The sequence below is a fragment of the Coregonus lavaretus genome (genome assembly GCF_964263955.1).
Source record: "Coregonus lavaretus genome assembly, chromosome: 10".
Classification (NCBI taxonomy): domain Eukaryota; kingdom Metazoa; phylum Chordata; class Actinopteri; order Salmoniformes; family Salmonidae; genus Coregonus; species Coregonus lavaretus.
The window spans coordinates 25,956,560-25,976,468 of NC_139997.1; the positions used below are offsets into that span (position 1 = coordinate 25,956,560).

General features: G+C 43.8%; 1 protein-coding gene across 2 annotated transcripts in view; it reads left to right on the forward strand.

Annotated features, from left to right (window-relative positions):
- Positions 1 to 19,549, forward strand: part of LOC311136401 (E3 ubiquitin-protein ligase TTC3-like) — a 35,139-nt gene extending 15,590 nt beyond the window's left edge. For both annotated transcript variants that reach the window (XM_084170507.1, XM_084170508.1), the window contains exons 17-46: positions 416 to 506; positions 839 to 991; positions 6,224 to 6,304; positions 6,442 to 6,551; positions 6,646 to 6,772; positions 6,887 to 7,009; positions 7,104 to 7,205; positions 7,295 to 7,387; positions 7,477 to 7,541; positions 7,713 to 7,849; positions 8,816 to 9,136; positions 9,349 to 9,624; positions 9,762 to 9,808; positions 9,921 to 9,980; positions 10,771 to 10,847; positions 10,942 to 11,097; positions 11,320 to 11,962; positions 12,056 to 12,127; positions 12,229 to 12,378; positions 12,640 to 12,779; positions 15,218 to 15,286; positions 15,421 to 15,517; positions 15,665 to 15,768; positions 15,884 to 15,968; positions 16,136 to 16,237; positions 17,117 to 17,406; positions 17,486 to 17,612; positions 18,161 to 18,295; positions 18,501 to 18,593; positions 18,769 to 19,549. In XM_084170507.1, the coding sequence (XP_084026633.1) occupies positions 416 to 506; positions 839 to 991; positions 6,224 to 6,304; positions 6,442 to 6,551; positions 6,646 to 6,772; positions 6,887 to 7,009; positions 7,104 to 7,205; positions 7,295 to 7,387; positions 7,477 to 7,541; positions 7,713 to 7,849; positions 8,816 to 9,136; positions 9,349 to 9,624; positions 9,762 to 9,808; positions 9,921 to 9,980; positions 10,771 to 10,847; positions 10,942 to 11,097; positions 11,320 to 11,962; positions 12,056 to 12,127; positions 12,229 to 12,378; positions 12,640 to 12,779; positions 15,218 to 15,286; positions 15,421 to 15,517; positions 15,665 to 15,768; positions 15,884 to 15,968; positions 16,136 to 16,237; positions 17,117 to 17,406; positions 17,486 to 17,612; positions 18,161 to 18,295; positions 18,501 to 18,593; positions 18,769 to 18,897 (4,255 nt within the window). In that variant the 3' untranslated portion in view covers positions 18,898 to 19,549. The remainder of the gene's footprint in view (positions 1 to 415; positions 507 to 838; positions 992 to 6,223; positions 6,305 to 6,441; positions 6,552 to 6,645; positions 6,773 to 6,886; positions 7,010 to 7,103; positions 7,206 to 7,294; positions 7,388 to 7,476; positions 7,542 to 7,712; positions 7,850 to 8,815; positions 9,137 to 9,348; positions 9,625 to 9,761; positions 9,809 to 9,920; positions 9,981 to 10,770; positions 10,848 to 10,941; positions 11,098 to 11,319; positions 11,963 to 12,055; positions 12,128 to 12,228; positions 12,379 to 12,639; positions 12,780 to 15,217; positions 15,287 to 15,420; positions 15,518 to 15,664; positions 15,769 to 15,883; positions 15,969 to 16,135; positions 16,238 to 17,116; positions 17,407 to 17,485; positions 17,613 to 18,160; positions 18,296 to 18,500; positions 18,594 to 18,768) is intronic.
- The last annotated feature ends 360 nt before the right edge of the window (positions 19,550 to 19,909 follow it).

Sequence of the window (19,909 nt, forward strand, 5' to 3'; positions counted from 1 at the left end):
ACAGTATGATGGCAAATTAAGTGTTTTGGTCCACCCCAGCAGTGGAAAAAGAATGCAGGCTTTATCTGAAGCAATGGATATTTTCTGTTTCACTTCGTAACTGCTTTATTGAACACTACCAAGAATCTGAATCGTTGTGTTCTTTTTAAAATTGTGTATAGGAAAAGCACGTAAGACACGCGTTAGTTTACATTAGAAGTTTTGTGGGGTGCGTGTGTGTGGTATGTGTGTTCTTGCTAACTTGGTTAATGCTTGACAGTGCTTGTTGAATCATGTTGTACACCAACTGCCTACAGATCTGTGCAAGTAACACTGGAGATATTCAGTCAAGTTTTTTGTACAGTGCCATTGACTACAGTAGGCTACTCAGCGAAAGTTAGCATTTTCAACTCCTAAAAGTTATGTTTCTTTTCAGTGAAATGGCTGATAAAAAGATCAGCAAGCCAGAGCCCAGCGCTTCAGAGAAATCGAAAGGGAAGAGCAGAAACAAGCAGTCAAAGGAAAAGGTAGACACGTCGTGTGGCAATGATCTCATGTTACAGCTCAAACAGAATTTCAGTTGGTTTCACAACGCAAAACAAATGCTGGTGCATTTCCTGCCTTGTATTTCTTGCCATAACTTTTGAACTTTTCCTCCGTACTAATGGCATGCATCTCATTATCAAAATGTACTGTGGCCTCCCCTCCTGCGAGTCTAACCCACCACCTCCCTGGCTCTGAAACATAGTATATTCATCCCATTAAATTGTTTTTTTCTACAGAAGTAGTTTTCACCTACATGTTTGTTTAGAGAACTTTGTGTGTTATTAGTGACTCACTGATATCCCTTCCCACTCAGACGGTATCAGGCAGCTCCAGAGACCCCAGTGTGCGGGATGCACTGGTGTCAGCTGTGCAGGAAGCCCACACGGCCCTGACCGACCAGCGCTGCCGCAATGCAGAGCAGGCCTTCTCCCAGGCCCTTAGCATCCTGGAGACCAGCACACCAAAGGTACAGCACAGAACTGTGTCCCTCTCACAATCAGCCCTCAGTGAAACTATCACAGAGGTGTTGGGCAATTTCAGCTCAAACTGTACTCCACTTCCATCCAATTTTCTTTAGCCTGTGAAATGACTTTCTATCAAATGCAATGGTTGTCAGTGGTAGTTTTAAACTGCCCTTTTATTTTCACCGGATGTTTAATTGGTTCCCAAAATGAGATCATCCTCAGGGCTGCGTTCAGTATGAAAGAAACGTAGTGTAACGTTCAATTAATTGGAAATGATGCAGTTCTGAACTTCCAGTTGAAAAACTAGGAGGGGTTGTGGGTTCAAAATGCACCGCTGCACTTTTAAAGCGGGAATCAGGAGTTGAAACCATAAGAGGTTCCCCGCCCCTGTTTTGGTAAAAAACTGAGGGGTGGGGCTGGAGAAATATAATCACTCAAATTCATAGACAGAGCCAAGGGTGCAAGGAATGACTGTCCAAGATATCCAAATTATAGTTTTAAACATGTTTTAAGGCTATATAGTGCACAGGAGGTTGGTGGTACCTTAATTGTGGAGGATGGGCTCGTGGTAATGGCAGGAGTGGAATGGTATAAAATACTTCAAACACATGGTTTCCATGTATTTGATGACATTCCATGCGCTCTGTTCTGGCCATTATTATGAGCTGTCCCCCCTCAGCAGCGTCCTGTGATAGTGTTTGTTTACGTCTACTTTCTTTACCAATATTGAAGTAAAACAAGGTTATATTTTGTGTTCTGTTGGGGTATGCCAGCTGAACTAAGCTCATGAGGCATTTATAAGTTATATTCTTAAAGAATCAATGGGTACATATAATTTCTAAGTAAAAAAAAAAAATGGATGTAGCAATTGCATATATCCCCTTTTTAAATATGTCATTCATTGATGGGATTCGATTTAAGCTGCCCCGGGTTGAACCAGGCTATGGTCGTCACGTGACCGGGCGAAGCCGGAGGAAGGCGCGCCCTGCTCAAATGAAACTATAATCTATGCCGCTTGGTCATATTGTCATCAATACAGCATGGTGAATCGTTCAGAAACATATGTTTGAATTTTCAGACGTTTTCATTGGGAAGGCACATAGTGTCACTTTTGCATGTGAACACAGAATCCTATACAATACCCCACGTGCTTAACCTAAGTCACTTTTGTTTTGAGCCGACTTTGCTGTCGGCCAGAACGGTGCAACCGGCTCACGCCGGGAGGCAGCCCGGTTCCAAATCAAGTGCAATCAACGCTAACCCACTCACTGCTTCAAGCCACACCCTGCCACACCTCAGTCTGTTCAAGAATGTTTTTGGGAAATGTGTCTTTCAGTACAAACTGTTACGCAACATAGCAAACGTTCAATCAAACTGAGCGCACCCCAGGTGATGTTGTCATTGGCCCAACAGCATTCAGAAGATACTTTTGGTCATGTAGTGTTTGTGGACACCTGCTCGTCGAACATCTCATTCCAAAATCATGGGCATTAATATGCTGTGGGGACTTGCTTCCATTCAAACACAAGCATTTAGTGAGGTCAGGCACTGATTTAAGCCTGGCTCGGCGTTCCAATTCATCCCAAAGGTGTTAGATGTGGTTGAGGTCAGGGCTCTGTGCAGGCCAGTCAAGTTCTTCCACACCAATCTCAACAAACCATTTCTGTATGGAACTCCTGCTGAAACAGGAAAGGGCCTTCCCCAAACTGTTGCTACAAAGTTGGAAGCACAGAATCATCTAGAATGTCATTGTATGCTGTAGCGTTAAGATTCATCACTCCAGAGAACGCATTTCCACTGCTCCAGAGTCCAATGGCGGCGAGCTTTACACCACTTGGCATTGCACATAGTGATCTTAGGCTTGTGTGCGGCTGCTCGGCCATGGAAACACATGAAGCTCCAGACAAACCGTTCTTGTGCTGATGTTGCTTCCAGAGGCAGTTTGGAAGTCAGTAGTGCGTGTTGCAACCGAGGACAGACGATTTTTACGCGCTTCAGCACTCGGCGGTCCCGTTCTGTGAGCTTGTGTGGCCTACCACTTCACGGCTGAGCCGTTGTTGCTCCTAGACGTTTCCACTTCACAATAACAGCACTTACAGTTGACCGGGGCAGCTCTAGCAGAGCAGAAATTTGACGAACTGTCACCAGCAAAGCACCCCCACACCATAACACCACCTCCTCCATGCTTTACGGTGGGAAATGCACATGCGGTCATCCGTTCACCAACACTGCATCTCATAAAGACACGGCGGTTGGAACCAAAAATCTCCAATTTGGACTAGAGACCAAAGGACAATTTTCCACCGGTCTAATGTCCATTGCTCGTGTTTCTTGGCCCAAGCAAGTCTCTTCTTATTGGTGTCCTTTAGTAGTGGTTTCTTTGCAGCAATTTGATCATGAAGGCCTGATTCACACAGTCTCCTCTGAACAGTTGATGTTGAGATGTGTCTGTTACTTGAACTCTGTGAAGCATTTATTTGGGCTGCAATTTTGAGGCTGGTAACTCTAATGAACTTATCCTCTGCAGCAGAGGTAACTCTGAGTCTTCCATTCCTGTGGCGGTCCTCCATAAGAGCCAGTTTCATCATAGCGGTTGATCGTTTTTGCGACTGCACTTGAAGTAACTTTAAAAGTTCTTGAAATGTTCTGTATTGACTGACCTTTATGTCTTAAAGTAATGATGGACTGTCATTTCTCTTTGCTTATTTGAGCTGTTCTTGCCAAAATATGGACTTCGTATTTTACCAAATAGGGCTATCTTCTGTATACCCCCCTACCTTGTAACAACACAACTGATTGGCTCAAACGCATTAAGAAGGGAAGAAATTCCACAAATTAACTTTTATGAAGGCACACCTGTTAATTGAAATGCATTCCAGGTGACTACCTCATGAAGCTGGTTGAGAGAATGCCAAGTGTGCAAAGCTGTCATCAAGGCAAAGGGTGGCTATTTGAAGAATCTCAAATATAAAAAATATTTTGATTTGTTTAACACTTTTTTTGGTTACTACATGATTCCATATGTGTTATTTCATAGTTTTGATATCTTCACTTATTCTACAATGTAGAAAATAATAAAAATAAAGAAAAACCCTTGAATGAGTAGTTGTTCTAAAACGATTGATATGCAATAGGAAGGGTGCAGCATAACAACTGGGGTGTATTCATTACAGAAACCGTTTACAGTGGAGCAAAACGAGAGTTTCTGTTGGACAAATTCAGGTAGGTCATAATTGGCAGAATGAATACGCCCCTGGGCTTTGTTTTCGAGCAAAACCATTTAGGACAGTTGACTTGCTCATGCGAGACACCCACTCACTTGCTAGACCTCATTCAGATGTGGAGGAGAAGCCATGGTGAGCATTCTGTGAAGCTGAGTTTTGTTGTTGTTGCCACAACAAAGTCTTGACAATTTAGATGGCTAACCAATGCAATTTAGCTAGCTTGCTAGCTTGCAAGCATGTTTGCTTATATTTGCTAGCTTGCCAACCAGTAGCCTAGGCAGCTTCTTCCTTAACTAGCTTTAACCCCCTAAGATTGATGTCCACCCCCGTGGAAATCTAATTAGCATTTCTTTTTAAATCCCCATTTAAAAATCTGTCAGTTTAAGCTACATCTGTCTTTTTTGCATTGGATGCGTCTCATTCCTCCGCCTATGTCGCACTTCCGCATCTGCGGTGAAAGGTGACAGAGCTAGAGCGGTTTTTGTCAGACCATGAGATATCCCGAAAAGCCGTCTTCTCACAAAATCATCTGTAGCGTCCGAACCGTTTGGGCTACACTAATCTGTGCAAAGGTGAGACTATCACGAACATGTACATGTCGGTTGGTTTGCTCTAGGACGCCCACAGGCCTCACAAGACTAGTTTGAAGGTCCCCCGGTACCAGTTGAAAATAATAAGTATATATGGAGACTGTTTAATGGCAAAAATATGGGGTTAAAAAATATAAAAAAATGTTTCCTGATCTTTCTCTCAGATATAGGAGAGACCCTTCAGAACAAACTTCCTTCTGATATTTTTTTGGGACAATCTGTTCCATGTAGTGAATCTGTTATTCAATGAGTTTGTATGGGCTAATAGCAGTAAGACCAAGTACGTTTTCATCAAATAATTGTTGATATTTTTTGATACTTCAAGGGGTCTTAATAGAAAATCAATGATCCTTTGTATGACTTTCTTAAAACAATTCCATTTAGCTTAGTAGAACCGCCCCCGGTTTAGACAAGGCTTAGACTGATGGGTTTTAATGGCGAGCTGCCGAAAAAACACGTGTACTGTCTTAATAAAACACAATTTTCTGATTTTCTGACAATTTATGATGTTGCCACACCCTTGGCTGAACGCGGTGTGCAACATCTTAAGTTGTCTGAAAATGGTGGTGGAAATTGTTTTATGAAGATGGTACAGAGGAAAATTATGCCTTTGCAGCCTGAATGGAGGATGCTTTATGTACGAGCTGGTCCACGGGGACACTAATGTATTATCGGGAATGCACATCAATCCTAGACGATCGTGCAGATCTAGCGGCCACTATCGGCTGCCTAGGCTAGCCAACCAGGTGACATTGCCTGATTCAAATACTGTATCGGTTGCATTAGCAAGTTGACTCTACCTGCCCCAATGCATAATGCCAACTGTAAAATTTGGTGGAGGAGGAATAATGGTCTGGGGCTGTTTTTCATCGTTCGGGCTAGGCCCCTTAGTTCCAGTGAAGGGAACTCTTAACGCTACAGCATACAATGACATTCTAGACGATTCTGTGCTTCCAACTTTGTGGCAACAGTTTGGGGAAGGCCCTTTCCTATTTCAGCATGACAATGCCCCCCGTGCACAAAGCGAGGTCCATACAGAAATGGTTTGTCGAGATTGGTATGGAAGAACTTGACTGGCCTGCACAGAGCCCTGACCTCAACCCCATCAAACATCTTTGGGATGAATTGGAACGCCGACTGCGAGCCAGGCCTAATCGCCCAACATCAGTGCCTAACCTCACTAATGCTCTTGTGGCTGAAATGGAAGCAAGTCCCCGCAGCAATGTTCCAACATCTAGTGGAATGCCTTCCCAGAAGAGTGGAGGCTGTTATAGCAGCACAGGGGGGACCAATTCCATATTAATGCCAATGATTTTGGAATGAGATGTTCGAGCAGGTGTCCATATAATGTTGGTCATGTAGTGTAGCTTTTGTCTAAGGTAGCTAACAGCTAATTAACTATTTTTTTTCTCCTCTCCAGGAACTTGGCCTCTGTGCTCTTGACCAAGTTGTGCTGATTTATGGCCATGCCTCAGCACTCATAGAGATTGGTCAACCTGAGGTAAGAAACATTCTGTGTAATAGCTAGCTATGAAGGGAGGCTAACGTTACTGTGCTTTTCAAGTGTGTTTTTGATATGGTCTGCAAATAAAATGTGCACTCAGTTAGGCTTTGTACTAATGGGTTTTTCCTATTTAGGAACTTGCTGAAGCTCAAAGAGACTTTGAAAAGATCAAAACCTTTGAAGAGAGGAAGTTTCAGTGTCTGGTTTTTTACGGCATTGGAAAGGCGTATCAGAAGGAGAACCGGTAGATACGAATGGAATAATGCTTATAGATCACTCTGAAATTAGCTGCACATCACTGGGTATACTGACAAATGTTTTTTCCTTCACCCCTGTAGATTTCCACTTGCTCTGGAACAGTTTTCTGATTCTATGCAAATGGTTAAGAAAAAGATAACACCTGGTAAACTGACCTGGCCCACCACAAAAGTTATTGTTGAGGAAACTAAGCCGGGCTATTTCAAGGTACGTTTTCATTGATCTCGTATGGGTCAACTCAACTGTTGAAATGAGGCAGGAAATGTGTCATTGCTTGCTGTCATTTAGATTTTGTTCTGTTTTATTTTAACCCTGAACCAGGAGCTGCTAGAGGAATCCATAGAGATGTGCAAATTTCCACCTAAACCAGATGCCATTTGTCTGCATCAGAATTGCCACGGACATTCCAAAATAGAAATCTACTTCACAGATCCAGATTTTAAGGTAAATGTCAAATGTGTTAAACCTAAGTTGTCTCCATGAAAGTCAAAGACCTAACATGTTCACTAAGCACTCAAACGGCTGTCTTTACTCATAGGGTTTCATTCGGATGGTTTGCTGCCAAAGCTGCAAAGTTGAGTACCATATCAGCTGTTGGAAGAAGTTGAAAGCAACAGCATTCTCTGATAAGAATGAAAAGGTAACACCTATTTACAACGTTAAAGTGCACACCATTTTATTTTAGGTCACTCTTGCCACTGGTATACTCATGTCTGTTTTTACCCACAGGATTTCCTGCAGGAAATGTGCTTTACTCCAGACTGTTTGGGTAGAATCTGTCATATTAAAATCTATGGTTCAACAGGGCTTGTCAAATGTGAGGTAAGGAATTTCTTTAAAGTTGGCACGTTATTAAATGTCATTGCCAATTTGGAGAACACTCTAATGAATGTATTATTCTGTGTCTTTAGTTTGAAGCATCTATTGAGAAACTTGTGGGTACAGCAACATTGAGAGTAAATCAGAAATGTACAAGGTGAGTTGACCCAATATTTTTGTACTCAAGTTTCTCTGAATGTCCATACCCAAATCATTTTATCAGACTGCACACTGAACAGACTGAACACGATTTGTATGTCAAGCACATCTTATTACACCATCACAATTGTTTCTGTAGGTTTTCAATGTTTTTCATTTTGTTTGCCAGTCTCAAGAAGTTGAAATCCAAAGAGGATCGTAAACTCAGGCGGAAGCAACATAGGCAAGATGCTTCTTTGTCTACGCAAGACAAGAATGATCAGATACCTTTGGAGAACGGGGAGACAATTGTCGTTGGACAGAAGGGTACAGACATCTTACATTTATTATATTCCACCAGATGTACATTCAACATGTTCCTTTCCAAAGGAACCTGTTTCAATGACCTCACCCTTAAAGAATGTAAGGGTGTGACTACAACACTGAACATAAATATATATGTAATGTGTTGGTCCTATGTTTTAATGAGCTGAAATAAAAGATCCCAGAAATGTTCCACATGCCCAAAATCTTATTTCTCTCAAATTTTGTGCACAAATTTGTTTACTTCCCTGTTAGTGAAGCTGATTAAACAGCATGCTCATTACACAGGTGCACCCTGTGCTGGGGACAAAAGACCATGCTAAACTGTGCAGTTTTATCACCCAACACCATGCCACAGATGTCTCAAGTTTTAAGGGAGCTTGCAATTGGCATGCTGACTGCAGGAATGTCCACCAGAGCTGTTGCCAGAGAATTGAATGTTCATTTCTCTACCATAAGCTGCCTCCAACGTTGTTTTAGAGAATTTGGCTGTACGTCCAACCGGGCTCACAACCACAGACCATGTGTAACCACGCCAGCCCAGGACCTCTACATCCGGCTTCTTCAGCTGCGGGATGGTCTGAGACCAGCCACCCAGACAGCTGATGAAACTGAGGAATATTTATGTCTGTAATAAAGACCATTTGTGGGGAAAAACATATTCTGATTGGCTGGGCCTGGCTCCCAAGTAGGTGGGTCTATGCTACCCATGACTGCGCCCCTGCCCAGTCATGTGAAATGCATAGATTAGGGCCTAATGAATTTATTTCAATTGACTGATTTCCTTATGAACTGTAACTCTGTAAAATCGTTTATTTTTGTTCAGTATAAATGCATGATGCAATCCACATCACTGTTACATTCCAAACGCTGTCCTGACCACACCACAGCTTCTCTTAGTCACATTATCCTCAGTTCCTAACTGAGGAAACACCCTTCTGTTCCTAACTGTTGAACACCCTTCTCCAGCTTCATCCCCCACCTGGCTAGCTTACGGGGACCGTGTTCTGCTTCAGATCAGTGAGAGTAAAGACCTATTCAGGGACGAGAGCCACAACATCTCTGTCCTGATGGAGAACCTTAAGCCATGGATGGACCTAGACCGGATCAAGGGGAATGAGCTGGGCACGTCGTACGCTGGGAGGCAGCCGGAGACGCTGGGGGACGTTGTAGCGCTCCTCCTGGAAAGGAAGAACCGGGTGTGGGCCCGCGTATTTATCCATAGCCTGAGCGGCTGCCTGGACACCAGCCCCAAGCTGCACAACTGGGCCCACCAACTGAACAGCGCAGGTCAGCACACATTACATTTTTCCTGTTAATCAGGACTTCAACTTATGTATTGAAGGGCAATGCCAACCTTCCAGCTGCATACCTGTGTACCCTCTCACCACTAGATTACTGGTTATATTCAAGTACTCAGCAGCAACACAAATGTGCATGGCTTTATGTGCCATCTTGGCTCATTTCACCTTTCCTCTTCCCTCCCCTGATGTTCTCCCCAGGTCTGAATTCAGCTGGACTGTTCATTGACCGCTATGCAGACCACCTGGAGCAGCTCGACCTCGCTCCTTTGCTAAATTTTGCCCCCCTGCAGGACATGCTCATAGAGAAGTTTGGGACCATGCCTGAGTTTTTTAGCAGCCGAGGCTTGACTCTAACGGAGTACCTAAAGCAGGCCCCTCCCCAGGAAATGAGGCTGTTTATCTGGACTCTGGAGGAGCACAGAGACCAGTACACCACCTGCCACACTGTGCTGGATTACTATTTTGAAATAATGGGTAAGCGTTTCGACCCGCACACATTCCTTACCAGGGGAAAGGTGCCCTTGAAGCTACAATTTGAGTAAGTTTTGCTGCTGTTGTGTTTTGGTTCCTGTTTCCAGCCATATTAACTTAACTGTTTCCACATCTTTCAGATGGGGATTGTTTAGTGATTAAAAAGACGGCGATTGAAAATGAAATTGTAAGTATTGATTATTGGATGCCACACTTTTTTTAAGCCAACTTTGTCTTTTAGTGTTGCGTTTGAACTAAGGCATAATATACTAATAATCGAAACCCTCATTTCATTTCAGAATTCCCCTATTAAGACTAGGAACAGAAACCGCAAAAAGAAGCAGAAGGAGCCAAAGGGGGTGAGCGTTATGACTTAGGCTGCTGTTACACGATGCAACTTGCATGCAATTTTAGTTGCTTGCAACGGAATTGCTTCTTTATTGCTTCGTGAAACACCCCCCTGCAACTTGGTTGCATCTAGTTGTAACTTCACATTTTTGCAACTAGTTGCAAGCAACAGCTAATTAAAACAAACACTTTTGTCACATGATCCATTCGAAGGTTCGGAATTCTGACCCAGTTGTCATGTCAACACAGCTGTCAGTGCTGTGCAGCACAACCCGTGATCAGGGTTGACAGAACAGAGACTGGCACAACAGGAGATGTATACAAATTATTGTACATGGTTTAGCAGTCAATAAGTGTAATTTTGAAGTGAACCCAAACCTCTCCCTAACCAGTTTCAACTGAAATTGTCCACCATGAACTGTGCTAGCTAGCTTAGTTCGTTGCTAACTTGGTTAGCTGTTGTACAGGCTGCATTTCTTCTATATCCTTGCTGTTAGAATAACCAAACAGTTGGATAAACAACTCATTTGTGAAACCATGATGTAATGCAGCAGATCACATGGGGTGAGTTTAGAATTCTCAAAATAGAAGCTTCAATTTGATTGGATGTTGGATGCAATTTTAATTGTGTTTGAGTTGCTTCATGTAACAGCAAAGTTGTTTTGAGATGTCACTTGCAACCTTTAACTAAAATTGCATGAAAATTGCTTTGTGTAACTCCAGCCTTAAACCTAGAGAAATGTAGGCAATTGTGTGTTTTCTGGACATCAATCTAATTGTATTTTATTTTCTGTTTCTTAGTCGGTTATTGTGCTGTCGGGAATGAGAGGTGGTACCTCAAGAGAGGAGGACGAAGAGGATTTTTTAGACGACTCTTTGTAAGTTGTCTATTCTGTAGAACACTGTCTTCATTAAGTCTGCCCATTGACAACCCCCAGCTTGTTCTCACCAGCTCATCATTTTTCTCGGCAGAATGTTCTTTGACTCCAGTGACCCATTCAGCATTCCCGATCATCTTCGAAATCAGGTGGCAGAGTTTGAGGGACAGTACAACAATGGCAGCCGCAGTAGCCACTACAATAGAATATTGGACAACAACCCCGACCCGACTAAGGAGAGTTTGTACGAGTAAGTGCCTCTGGTATTTCTCCTTTGGGTATTGGACAACAGGGTCTTGGTCTGCTATAAATGTGTGTGTTATAACCTGTATCAATGACTCATGAGGATGCACAAGTCCAAGCAATGACCTGAAGGATTGGTTGTGTTTTCATTGTGTATTCAGATATCATGCTGATCCATATGTGTATGGACTCTGGCTCCTATAACCTGTAAGTCTGTCTTTCCTCCCAGCTACTTTGCCCAGATCCTGGAGGAGTACGGTCCCCTAGGGGCCCAGGACCCCTTGCTGGTGGGTGAGCTGAACAACTTCCCCTCTGACGCCCAGCAGAAGATCCAGGAGGCAGGCGGCCTTGAGCCCTTCCTTCTCGAGTCGCTGCGCTTCGTCAGGACTGACAACCTCCTGGGCCTCATGAAGCACGCTGTGTCACTGCAGGATGCCAACACTCACAGAATGGACGATCTGGACTTCATAGGGGATATCCCCAATGGACTCTCTCTAAACCCTTCTGCTATGGAGTTCCTCCCAAACTCTCATGACTCTGGACCTAGGGATTATGATGAAGAGCCTTTTGCCAACATTCATGTGCAGCCTAACCTGGTTGAAGTCTGTGGCTATCTTCAAGGGATCCCCACTCTCCCCAGCCCGTATATTTTCCCTGCCTTTGGCTCTCAAGCTGCCCCACCTGCCAACGGAATAGCAGGTGCCATTGAAACTCTGAGAGCGGAGGACAAGTCATATAATAACCATGATCCGGATAACCTTGAGGATTTTGACCTTGATATTAGAGACGTGGATGAACAGGGATTGTTGGAGGCTGTTTATGCTCCCGTTCGCGGTGCCAAGGCACCTGGAAAGACTGCAGTGGAAGTACAGGTGGGGAATTGTCCTCACTTCATTTTGAAGGTTTCTAAGATCACCGATCACAAGGCCAAGTGTAATGTCTAGTGTTTTTTTCTTCTTGTATAGGTATTAACTTGTGACACCTTGAGTGAAGTGGCTGTTAACACAGAGCCTTATGAGCCTTTTGAAGGGAATAATGTGAGTTTTGAATACCTAATAAGCCTTTATCTTTGCACCTAATACATTATTGTACTCTATCAAATTGAGCTTTTGATATTATGCCGTTTTCCACGCTCCAGGGAGACATGAACAAGAAAGAGAAGAGTAATGCAGAGTTTGAACAGCAGATCCAGCAAATGGTGCAGGATTACGGCGCTGTGAAGCAAAGACGCCAAAAGGAGATATCTGCCCTAGAAGGAGAGCAAGAGGAAATCAACCATTCAATACAGGTAGGGAAGGGTTTCTCCAAAACTGGTGTCTGGAAGGCTCGGGGTGAAGTTTCCCTAGGTAGAGATCTAGTATCAGCTTCCCCAATCCTAACCTTAACCATTAGTGGGGTAATGTAAAACTGACCCAAGATCAGTGTCTATGGGCAACACTTCACCCTACTTCTGTCTGGAAGAAGGGAGTTGAAACAATGTGCTGTTTTAGTGTGGGCGGAAGACCTCCATGATGTTTTGCCCAGTGACTGAAAGTGTTTTGTGTTCCAGGTCACCCATAAAGAGCTGGGCTTGTTCCAGCAGAAGCTGGAGGAGGAGGTGAAGAAGGACCAACAGGAGAAGAAAGAGAATCAGGAAATACTGAAGGCCTTAAAGACTGAGATAAAGGAGCTGGCGGAGTCACAGGAGAGGTATGGCCGAGGCTGTCTAGCCCTGCCCTGTAAATATCCAAATGGGCACCATGGGTGAACATCAAAGGGACCTTTTAACATGATCGACATTCGAGTCATTGATAGATGCACATTTGGTTGCGTCTATATATAGTACCAGTCAAAAGTTTTGGGACACCTACACATTCAAGGGTTTTTCTTTATTTGTACTATTTGTTACATTGTAGAATAATAGTGAAGACATCAAAATTATGAAATAACACATCATGGAATCATGTAGTAACCAAAAAAGTGTTAAACAAAAAATTCAGAACTTGTTTTTGCTTTGTCATTGGGTATTGTGTGTAGATTGATGAGGGAAAAAACGATTTAATCCATTTTTAGAATAAGGCTGTAACGTAACAAAATGTGGAAAAAGTCAAGGGGTCTGAATACTTCCCAAATGCACTAAAATAAAGGGAGCAAACTAAAATAAAGATGATCATTAATTTAGCTAATATTTCCCCAGCCTAATTGTTATTAAATATCCAAATGGAGATTCGGTGAAAACCAAAATCTGACATTGATTGATTTAGCTAGACGAGCGACCGTAGTAAATTCGTTTTTACTTTCAATATTCGGAGTTCGCTCGTCAATAGCTCTCCGACGGAAGGTCCTAGGATGATGGTGGTGATATATCTAGAATCAGATGATGGTAGAGAGAAAGGTACAACCTTTGTTTTTACCGATGGTCGAACTGTTCCCGCAACAGAGCCGAAAAGGAGGCGATATGCTGATTTCTGGAGCTCAGGTGGTTTAGGGACCTTCATAAAAGTGCAATATCGGTGATTGCGTGTAAGCAAGAAATATACACTACCCGTCAAAAGTTTGGACACACCTACTCATTGATGGGTTTTTCTTTATTTTTACTATTTTTTACATTGTAGAATAATAGTGAAGACATCAAAATTATGAAATAACACATCATGGAATCATGTAGTAACCAAAAAAGTGTTAAACAAATCAAAATATATTTTATATTTGAGATTCTTCAAATAGCCGCTCTTTGCCTTGATGACAGCTTTGCACACTCTTGGCATTCTCTCAACCAGCTTTACCTGGAATGCTTTTCCAACAGTCTTGAAGGAGTTCCCACATTTTGAGCACTTTTTGGCTGCTTTTCCTTCACTCTGCCGTCCGACTCATCCCAAACCATCTCAATTGGGTTGAGGTGGGGGGATTGTGGAGGCCAGGTCATCTGATGCAGCACTCCATCACTCTCCTTCGTGGTCAAATAGCCCTTACACAGTCTGGAGGTGTGTTGGGTCATTGTCCTGTTGAAAAACAAATGATAAGACCAAACTAGATGGGATGGCGTATCGCTGCAGAATGCTGTGGTAGCCATGCTGGTTAAGTGTGCCTTGAATTCTAAATAAATCATAGTGTCACCAGCAAAGCACCCCCACACCATAATACCACCTCCTCCATGCTTTGCGGTGGGGACTACACATGCAGAGATAATCCGTTCACCACACCGCGTCTCACAAAGACACGGCAGTTTGAACCAAAAATCTCAAATTTGGACATTTCCACCGGTCTAATGTCCATTGCTCATGTTTCCTGGCCGAAGCAGGTCTCCTCTTCTTATTGGTGACCTTTAGTAGCGGTTTCTTTGCAGCAATCTGACCATGAACGCCTGATTCATACAGTCTCCTCTGAACAGTTGATGTTGAGATGTGTCTGTTACTTGAACTCTGTGAAGCATTTATTTGGGCTGCAATTTCTGAGGCTGGTAACTCTAATGAACTTATTCTCTGCAGCAGAGTTAACTCTGGGTCTTCCAGTCCTGTGGCGGTCCTCATGAGAGCCAGTTTCATCATAGCGCTTTATGGTTTTTGCGACTGCACTTGAAACTTTTTCAAAGTTCTTGAAATGTTGCGTATTGACTGACCTTCATGTCTTAAAGTAATGATGGACTTTCGTTTCTCTTTGCTTATTTGAGCTGTTCTTGCCAAAATATGGACTTAGCCCTATTTGGTAAAATACCATCTTCTGTATACCCCCCTACTTTGTCACAACACAACTGATTGGCTCAAATGCATTAAGAAGGAAAGAAATTCCACAAATTAACTTTAAGAAGGTACACCTGTTAATTGAAATGCATTCCAGGTGACTACCTCATGAAGCTGGTTGAGAGAATGCCAAGCGTATGCAAAGCTGTCATCAAGGCAAAGGGTGACTACTTAGAAGAATTTCAACTATAAAATATACTTTTTTTTTACCACTTTTTGGGTTACTACATGATTCCTTATGTGTTATTTCATAGTTTTGGTGTCTTATCTATTATTCTACAATGTAAAAATAAAGAAAACCCCTTGAATGGGTAAGGGTGTCCAAACTTTTGACTGGTAGTGTAGGTGTGAGTGACGAATAAACTTTGATTCAATTTTTTTGGTTCATTTTGTTTTTATCTTCCACAGCATTTCTAAGAACATCCACGAGAAGAACAAGGAGTATGAGACACAGCTGAATAATTTCCTGGTGCTGAGGCATGTTATGTTTTTAAACACACAGCAGCATCACAACACCTGCAGTGGTTTCACATGCATCCTAATGAGTGGCATTAACTCTTCTGAGCATTGTGCTGCTGGTGTGCTAAATGTGCAGTGATTCTTTCCCACAGTAACCAGTCAGCTGCTGAGAAGATGAGCCTGGAGGATGAGATCAAGCGGTGCAGAGACCTGTGTGCCAAGGCAACTAGGAGGTCTCGGGGAGCAGAGGTATGTGGGTTGAATGTGTATGTTGAGATACTTGCATGTTCCTCAGAATTCTTAGGCAGAGGTGTCTGTTAGCGTGGGTAGTGAGTGTTTCTCATACCATTGGTGCGCTAACATTCTTTCCCAACTGACTGACTTCCTGTTCCCTAGCTGTCTAAATTGGAGAACCGGCGTAGCCGCGGACTGCGCTGCCTCTACAGGTCTCTGTCTGATGCCAGGGCCATCCTGGCCAAACTCAAGGAAGTGGCTCCCAGGTAGGTGTTGGTAACACTAACCACAGGGCAGACTGAGGCCCCATAGATTCAATTGCATGCTGTCACCAGAACCAGTTTAGCAGTTTCAATATCTTATCTCATTCATCCTCCTCAGATTCCCTTCCCAAATTCTCCAGTCAGCCACAGATGCTTGGATAGCATGTGTTCAAGAAGCAGAGGAGAAAATCCACTCAACTGAGGTACAAAAGAACAATACTAACAAACACTGATTCAACTATTGGGATGCCATTTCCAATGTGACTATTACAAAAGACCTTGGACCAGAAATTGGACATAAGGTGCACAGGCTTTTGTGAAGGCTGGTCCGGGTGTGTGTGTGTGACAGCTTTGTTGTCCTCCTCCACAGGCACAGTACCAGGATCAGATAGAACAGGTGAAGAGGGGGACCAGGCTGTGCACTCTGCCCCCAGTTGCAGTCCCCAGCGCCCCCCGGCCCCCACCTGTACCGGTAAGATGCAGCATAACCGGGCCTACTTTAAGTTTAGCAAAGGTTTACATTTGCTGATGTCTTTATTTTGTTGTCCATTCTGACGAAAATGGCATGTTAGTTAGCTCAGCATCCTATGTCATGGGTTTATTTAATACAATTGTAAGAGGGCTATTGTGACCTAGCGACTTGCTTTGAAACGGCATTGGCTATTCTCAGCCTATACCTTGAAGTTGTTTGTCAAATGAGTGAGGCCTGTGTGTGGTGTGACCCCCCCCCTGCTTCTCCCAGATCTGCTCTGTCCCAGAGGAAGACCCATCCCTGGTACCCCTCTGCCTCCCCTACCCCGTCCCCTCCATTGGCCCTCCCCCGGGCCTGAGCTTTCCCCTAGTGGCGCCAGGCTTGAGATACAGTGCAGGCTTCACACAGCAGGCAGAACATGTTCTGGGGCTCCACTTCCCCATCAGAGGGTCCCTGGGGCCAGAGCAGGTAGCTAGCTAGAGGAGGCAGAGCAGCTCTGTCAAGGAAGGGGAGAGATGTTGCTTTTATTTGGGGCAGGCCACAATCTATTCAATGTTGCTTGAAAAAGACTTAGAGAGCTAGCTAGGAACAGCACAAACCTTAACATGTTCTGGGGCTCCACTTCCCCATCAGAGGGTCCCTGGGGCCAGAGCAACACCAGGGTTGTGGGTTCGATTCCCACGGGGGGCCAGTATAAAAAAAAATATGTATTCACTAACTGTAAGTCGCTCTGGATAAGAGCGTCTGCTAAATGACCAAAATGTAAATGTAAAATGTTTAACTTTCTATATTATATGTCAGTTTGTCAAGGTGTTTCGGAACATTTCCGTCGTATTCTCTGTCAAGTTGTCTTATTAACCGGCTCCCACTCTATCTCAGATGCTGTTCCCACCCCAGGTTCACCAGCAGCTCCCTTGCCACCCAGTGCACATAAGAGTCCCCCTCTATGGTCACCCGGGGTTGCCTAGAGCCCCTCCGGCCCCAGCCATGGCTCAGAATGTTGCACTGCCCTCCAGTATGGCTGGAGCTCCAACTAGTGCTACCACTAACCATCCTATCACGAGGCCACCTCAGCAGAACCAGGCTTCCAGGCCACAGGCCCCACAGCCCACCAATGTGTACGATAGAATCGTAGACCGGCTCAACGTCATGTTCCCTCACTATAGCAGGTAACAGACACGCGCACACACAAATGGGTATGATGGGTGTATGAGCGCTCTAGTATTCAATACTGGTTTGACATTTCAGGCCTGTGCTGTCCAAGTTCATTGGGGAGATGCGCACGGCCAACAGAGGCTGCCTGAACTCCCTGTCCTACCAGGAGGTCATCAACAGAGTGGCCCAGCTTATCCTGGACCACCAGGACTCCACCAGGGTAAGATCCCCAAAGTAACCTGCACCAAGGACTAGGACCATACTACACCTGTTGGCAAATGTCTTCATACTTGCTCTAGATCTGTGTCCCCTCTATCAGGGATGATCTTTATCAAGATGTACGTGGTCCTCTGTAGCTCAGCTGGTAGAGCACGGCGCTTGTAACGCCAAGGTAGTGGGTTCGATCCCCGGGACCACCCATACACAAAAATGTATGCACGCATGACTGTAAGTCGCTTTGGATAAAAGCGTCTGCTAAATGGCTTATTATTATTATTATTATTATTATTATTATACATTTACATTTTAGTCATTTAGCAGACGCTCTTATCCAGAGCGACTTACATTATTTTTTTTATTTTTTTTTTTCATACTGGCCCCCCGTGGGAACTACAAGGGATCTCAATCCAAGTATCTTGAATGGTAGCGTCAATTGAAAATGGATGATGTCCTCATTCACATTTACTCCTAGGTTAGAATATGCCCACAACTGTTGGCTTCCATATGAACTGTAACACCTGTGGTGTGTGTGTGTGTGTGTGTGTCCAGGAGCAGCTGAGCAGTGCAGGTAGAGGTGACACTGCTGGGACCCCTTCGCGCTCCGACTCACCAGGCTCCGTCCACTCCACCGGACCCCACGTCTGGAAGAGCGTGGGTGCCCAAGGACACTCCAAGTCGAAGGCGGTGAGTTCAGCTCGCACTTCACACACTGACTCAGTCACACACAGTAATCACAGCAGGGCTCGACGCTCCTGGTCAGACAATAACATGAATGTACAGATGCAGAAGAGGTCAAACTCAAGTCGAAGCCTAAATATAGTGTATTAATGGTAGGGTTTGCTGTTGTGTACTACAATACTTTTGATTGGTGTATGTGCATCTTGTACAGTTGAACATGGAGGATCCCTGTATCATCTGCCATGATGACATGTCCCAGGAGGACTTGTGTGTGCTGGAGTGCAGACATAGCTTCCACACAGAGGTAAGGCCACTTCCATCACACCCATAAGTAGTCTGCAACTGAGTTTGCCCAGCGCTTTCGTCTATGGCCCTGTGGTTATTTAGGGCTAGTAGGACACAGGAACTGGGAATTCCTGTTCTTTCACTCGGGATTGGTTTGATGGTCAGTCTAATTTCCTCTCCCCTTCTCTCTCTAGTGTATTAAGTCGTGGCTGAAGGAGCAGAGCACCTGTCCCACCTGCAGAGAGCATGCTCTCCTGCCCGAGGACTTCCCTCTGCTGCCCGGCAGAATACGCAGGGGCCACACGCCTGCTGCCTTCTCTTAAACACCCCCAGCTACCTACCCTGAACCCCTAACCCTCCCTTATGTCCAATACCTAAACTCCAAACACAAATTGTTTCCCATTATATGGTCAACTGCTCCATTCTATAATAAAGGCTTCTGTCAAATGTGCATGTGGAGAGAAATAAATTGGACCAAAGTAAAGTGTGATTAACCAGTTATCCATCTGGCTCCCTACTATGATTATATATTCTATTGGTTTATACTGTATCATGCAAGGAATGTTTTAGCTTTTTTATTTAGCTTCTATCGTATGTGCCATTATAATGCTGAAGTGTGTAGACTTCCATGTTTGCCTTAGACAATGTTTGACTGTTAAATCTGTTCATAAGCATTCATCACAGCGCTGTTGTCATTAGACACATTCTTCTGTAAGGAATTGTTTAGTTGGTCGCAATTATTATTATTTTTTTTACATTAAGTTTGGTTATGGGTTCAGCTAATTCTTAAGTCTTAAGGCTCTTGTGCCTGGTGTAATAAAGTTTGATTGGCAGTTACTTTGTGTGAAGCTGTTTGAAAAGTTGGAACTGGAGGATAGAAAACCAACTTTGTCACTGCAATTTTAAAAACATTTGCCAAATGTTTGTATGATTCATTTTAAGATAACTATTTTAATTAAAATATCTGGCAGACTTGTTGATTTCAAATGTTATGCTGTTTGTAGTTGGAAGCAGTCAGTCATGGCCTGAAGGATTTTCCTGAGAAAACAACTGCTGTCTCATCTGTTGCAATGTCAAGTCTTCCCTTTTCCCTAAGATCTGTTTTAACCAAACTCATGGCTTTCAGTTTGATTGTGAAGTTTGTTTTTAACGAGACCCCTACAACTGTTCCCTACCAGATAAAAAGCATGTGATTCCTTCTGTTCATGGACTGTGAAGTCAGGTACACTATATATATATATATACACACACAAGTATGTGGACATCCCTTCAAATTAGTGGATTTGGTTGTTTCAGCCACACCCGTTGCTGACAGGTGTATAAAATCGAGCACAT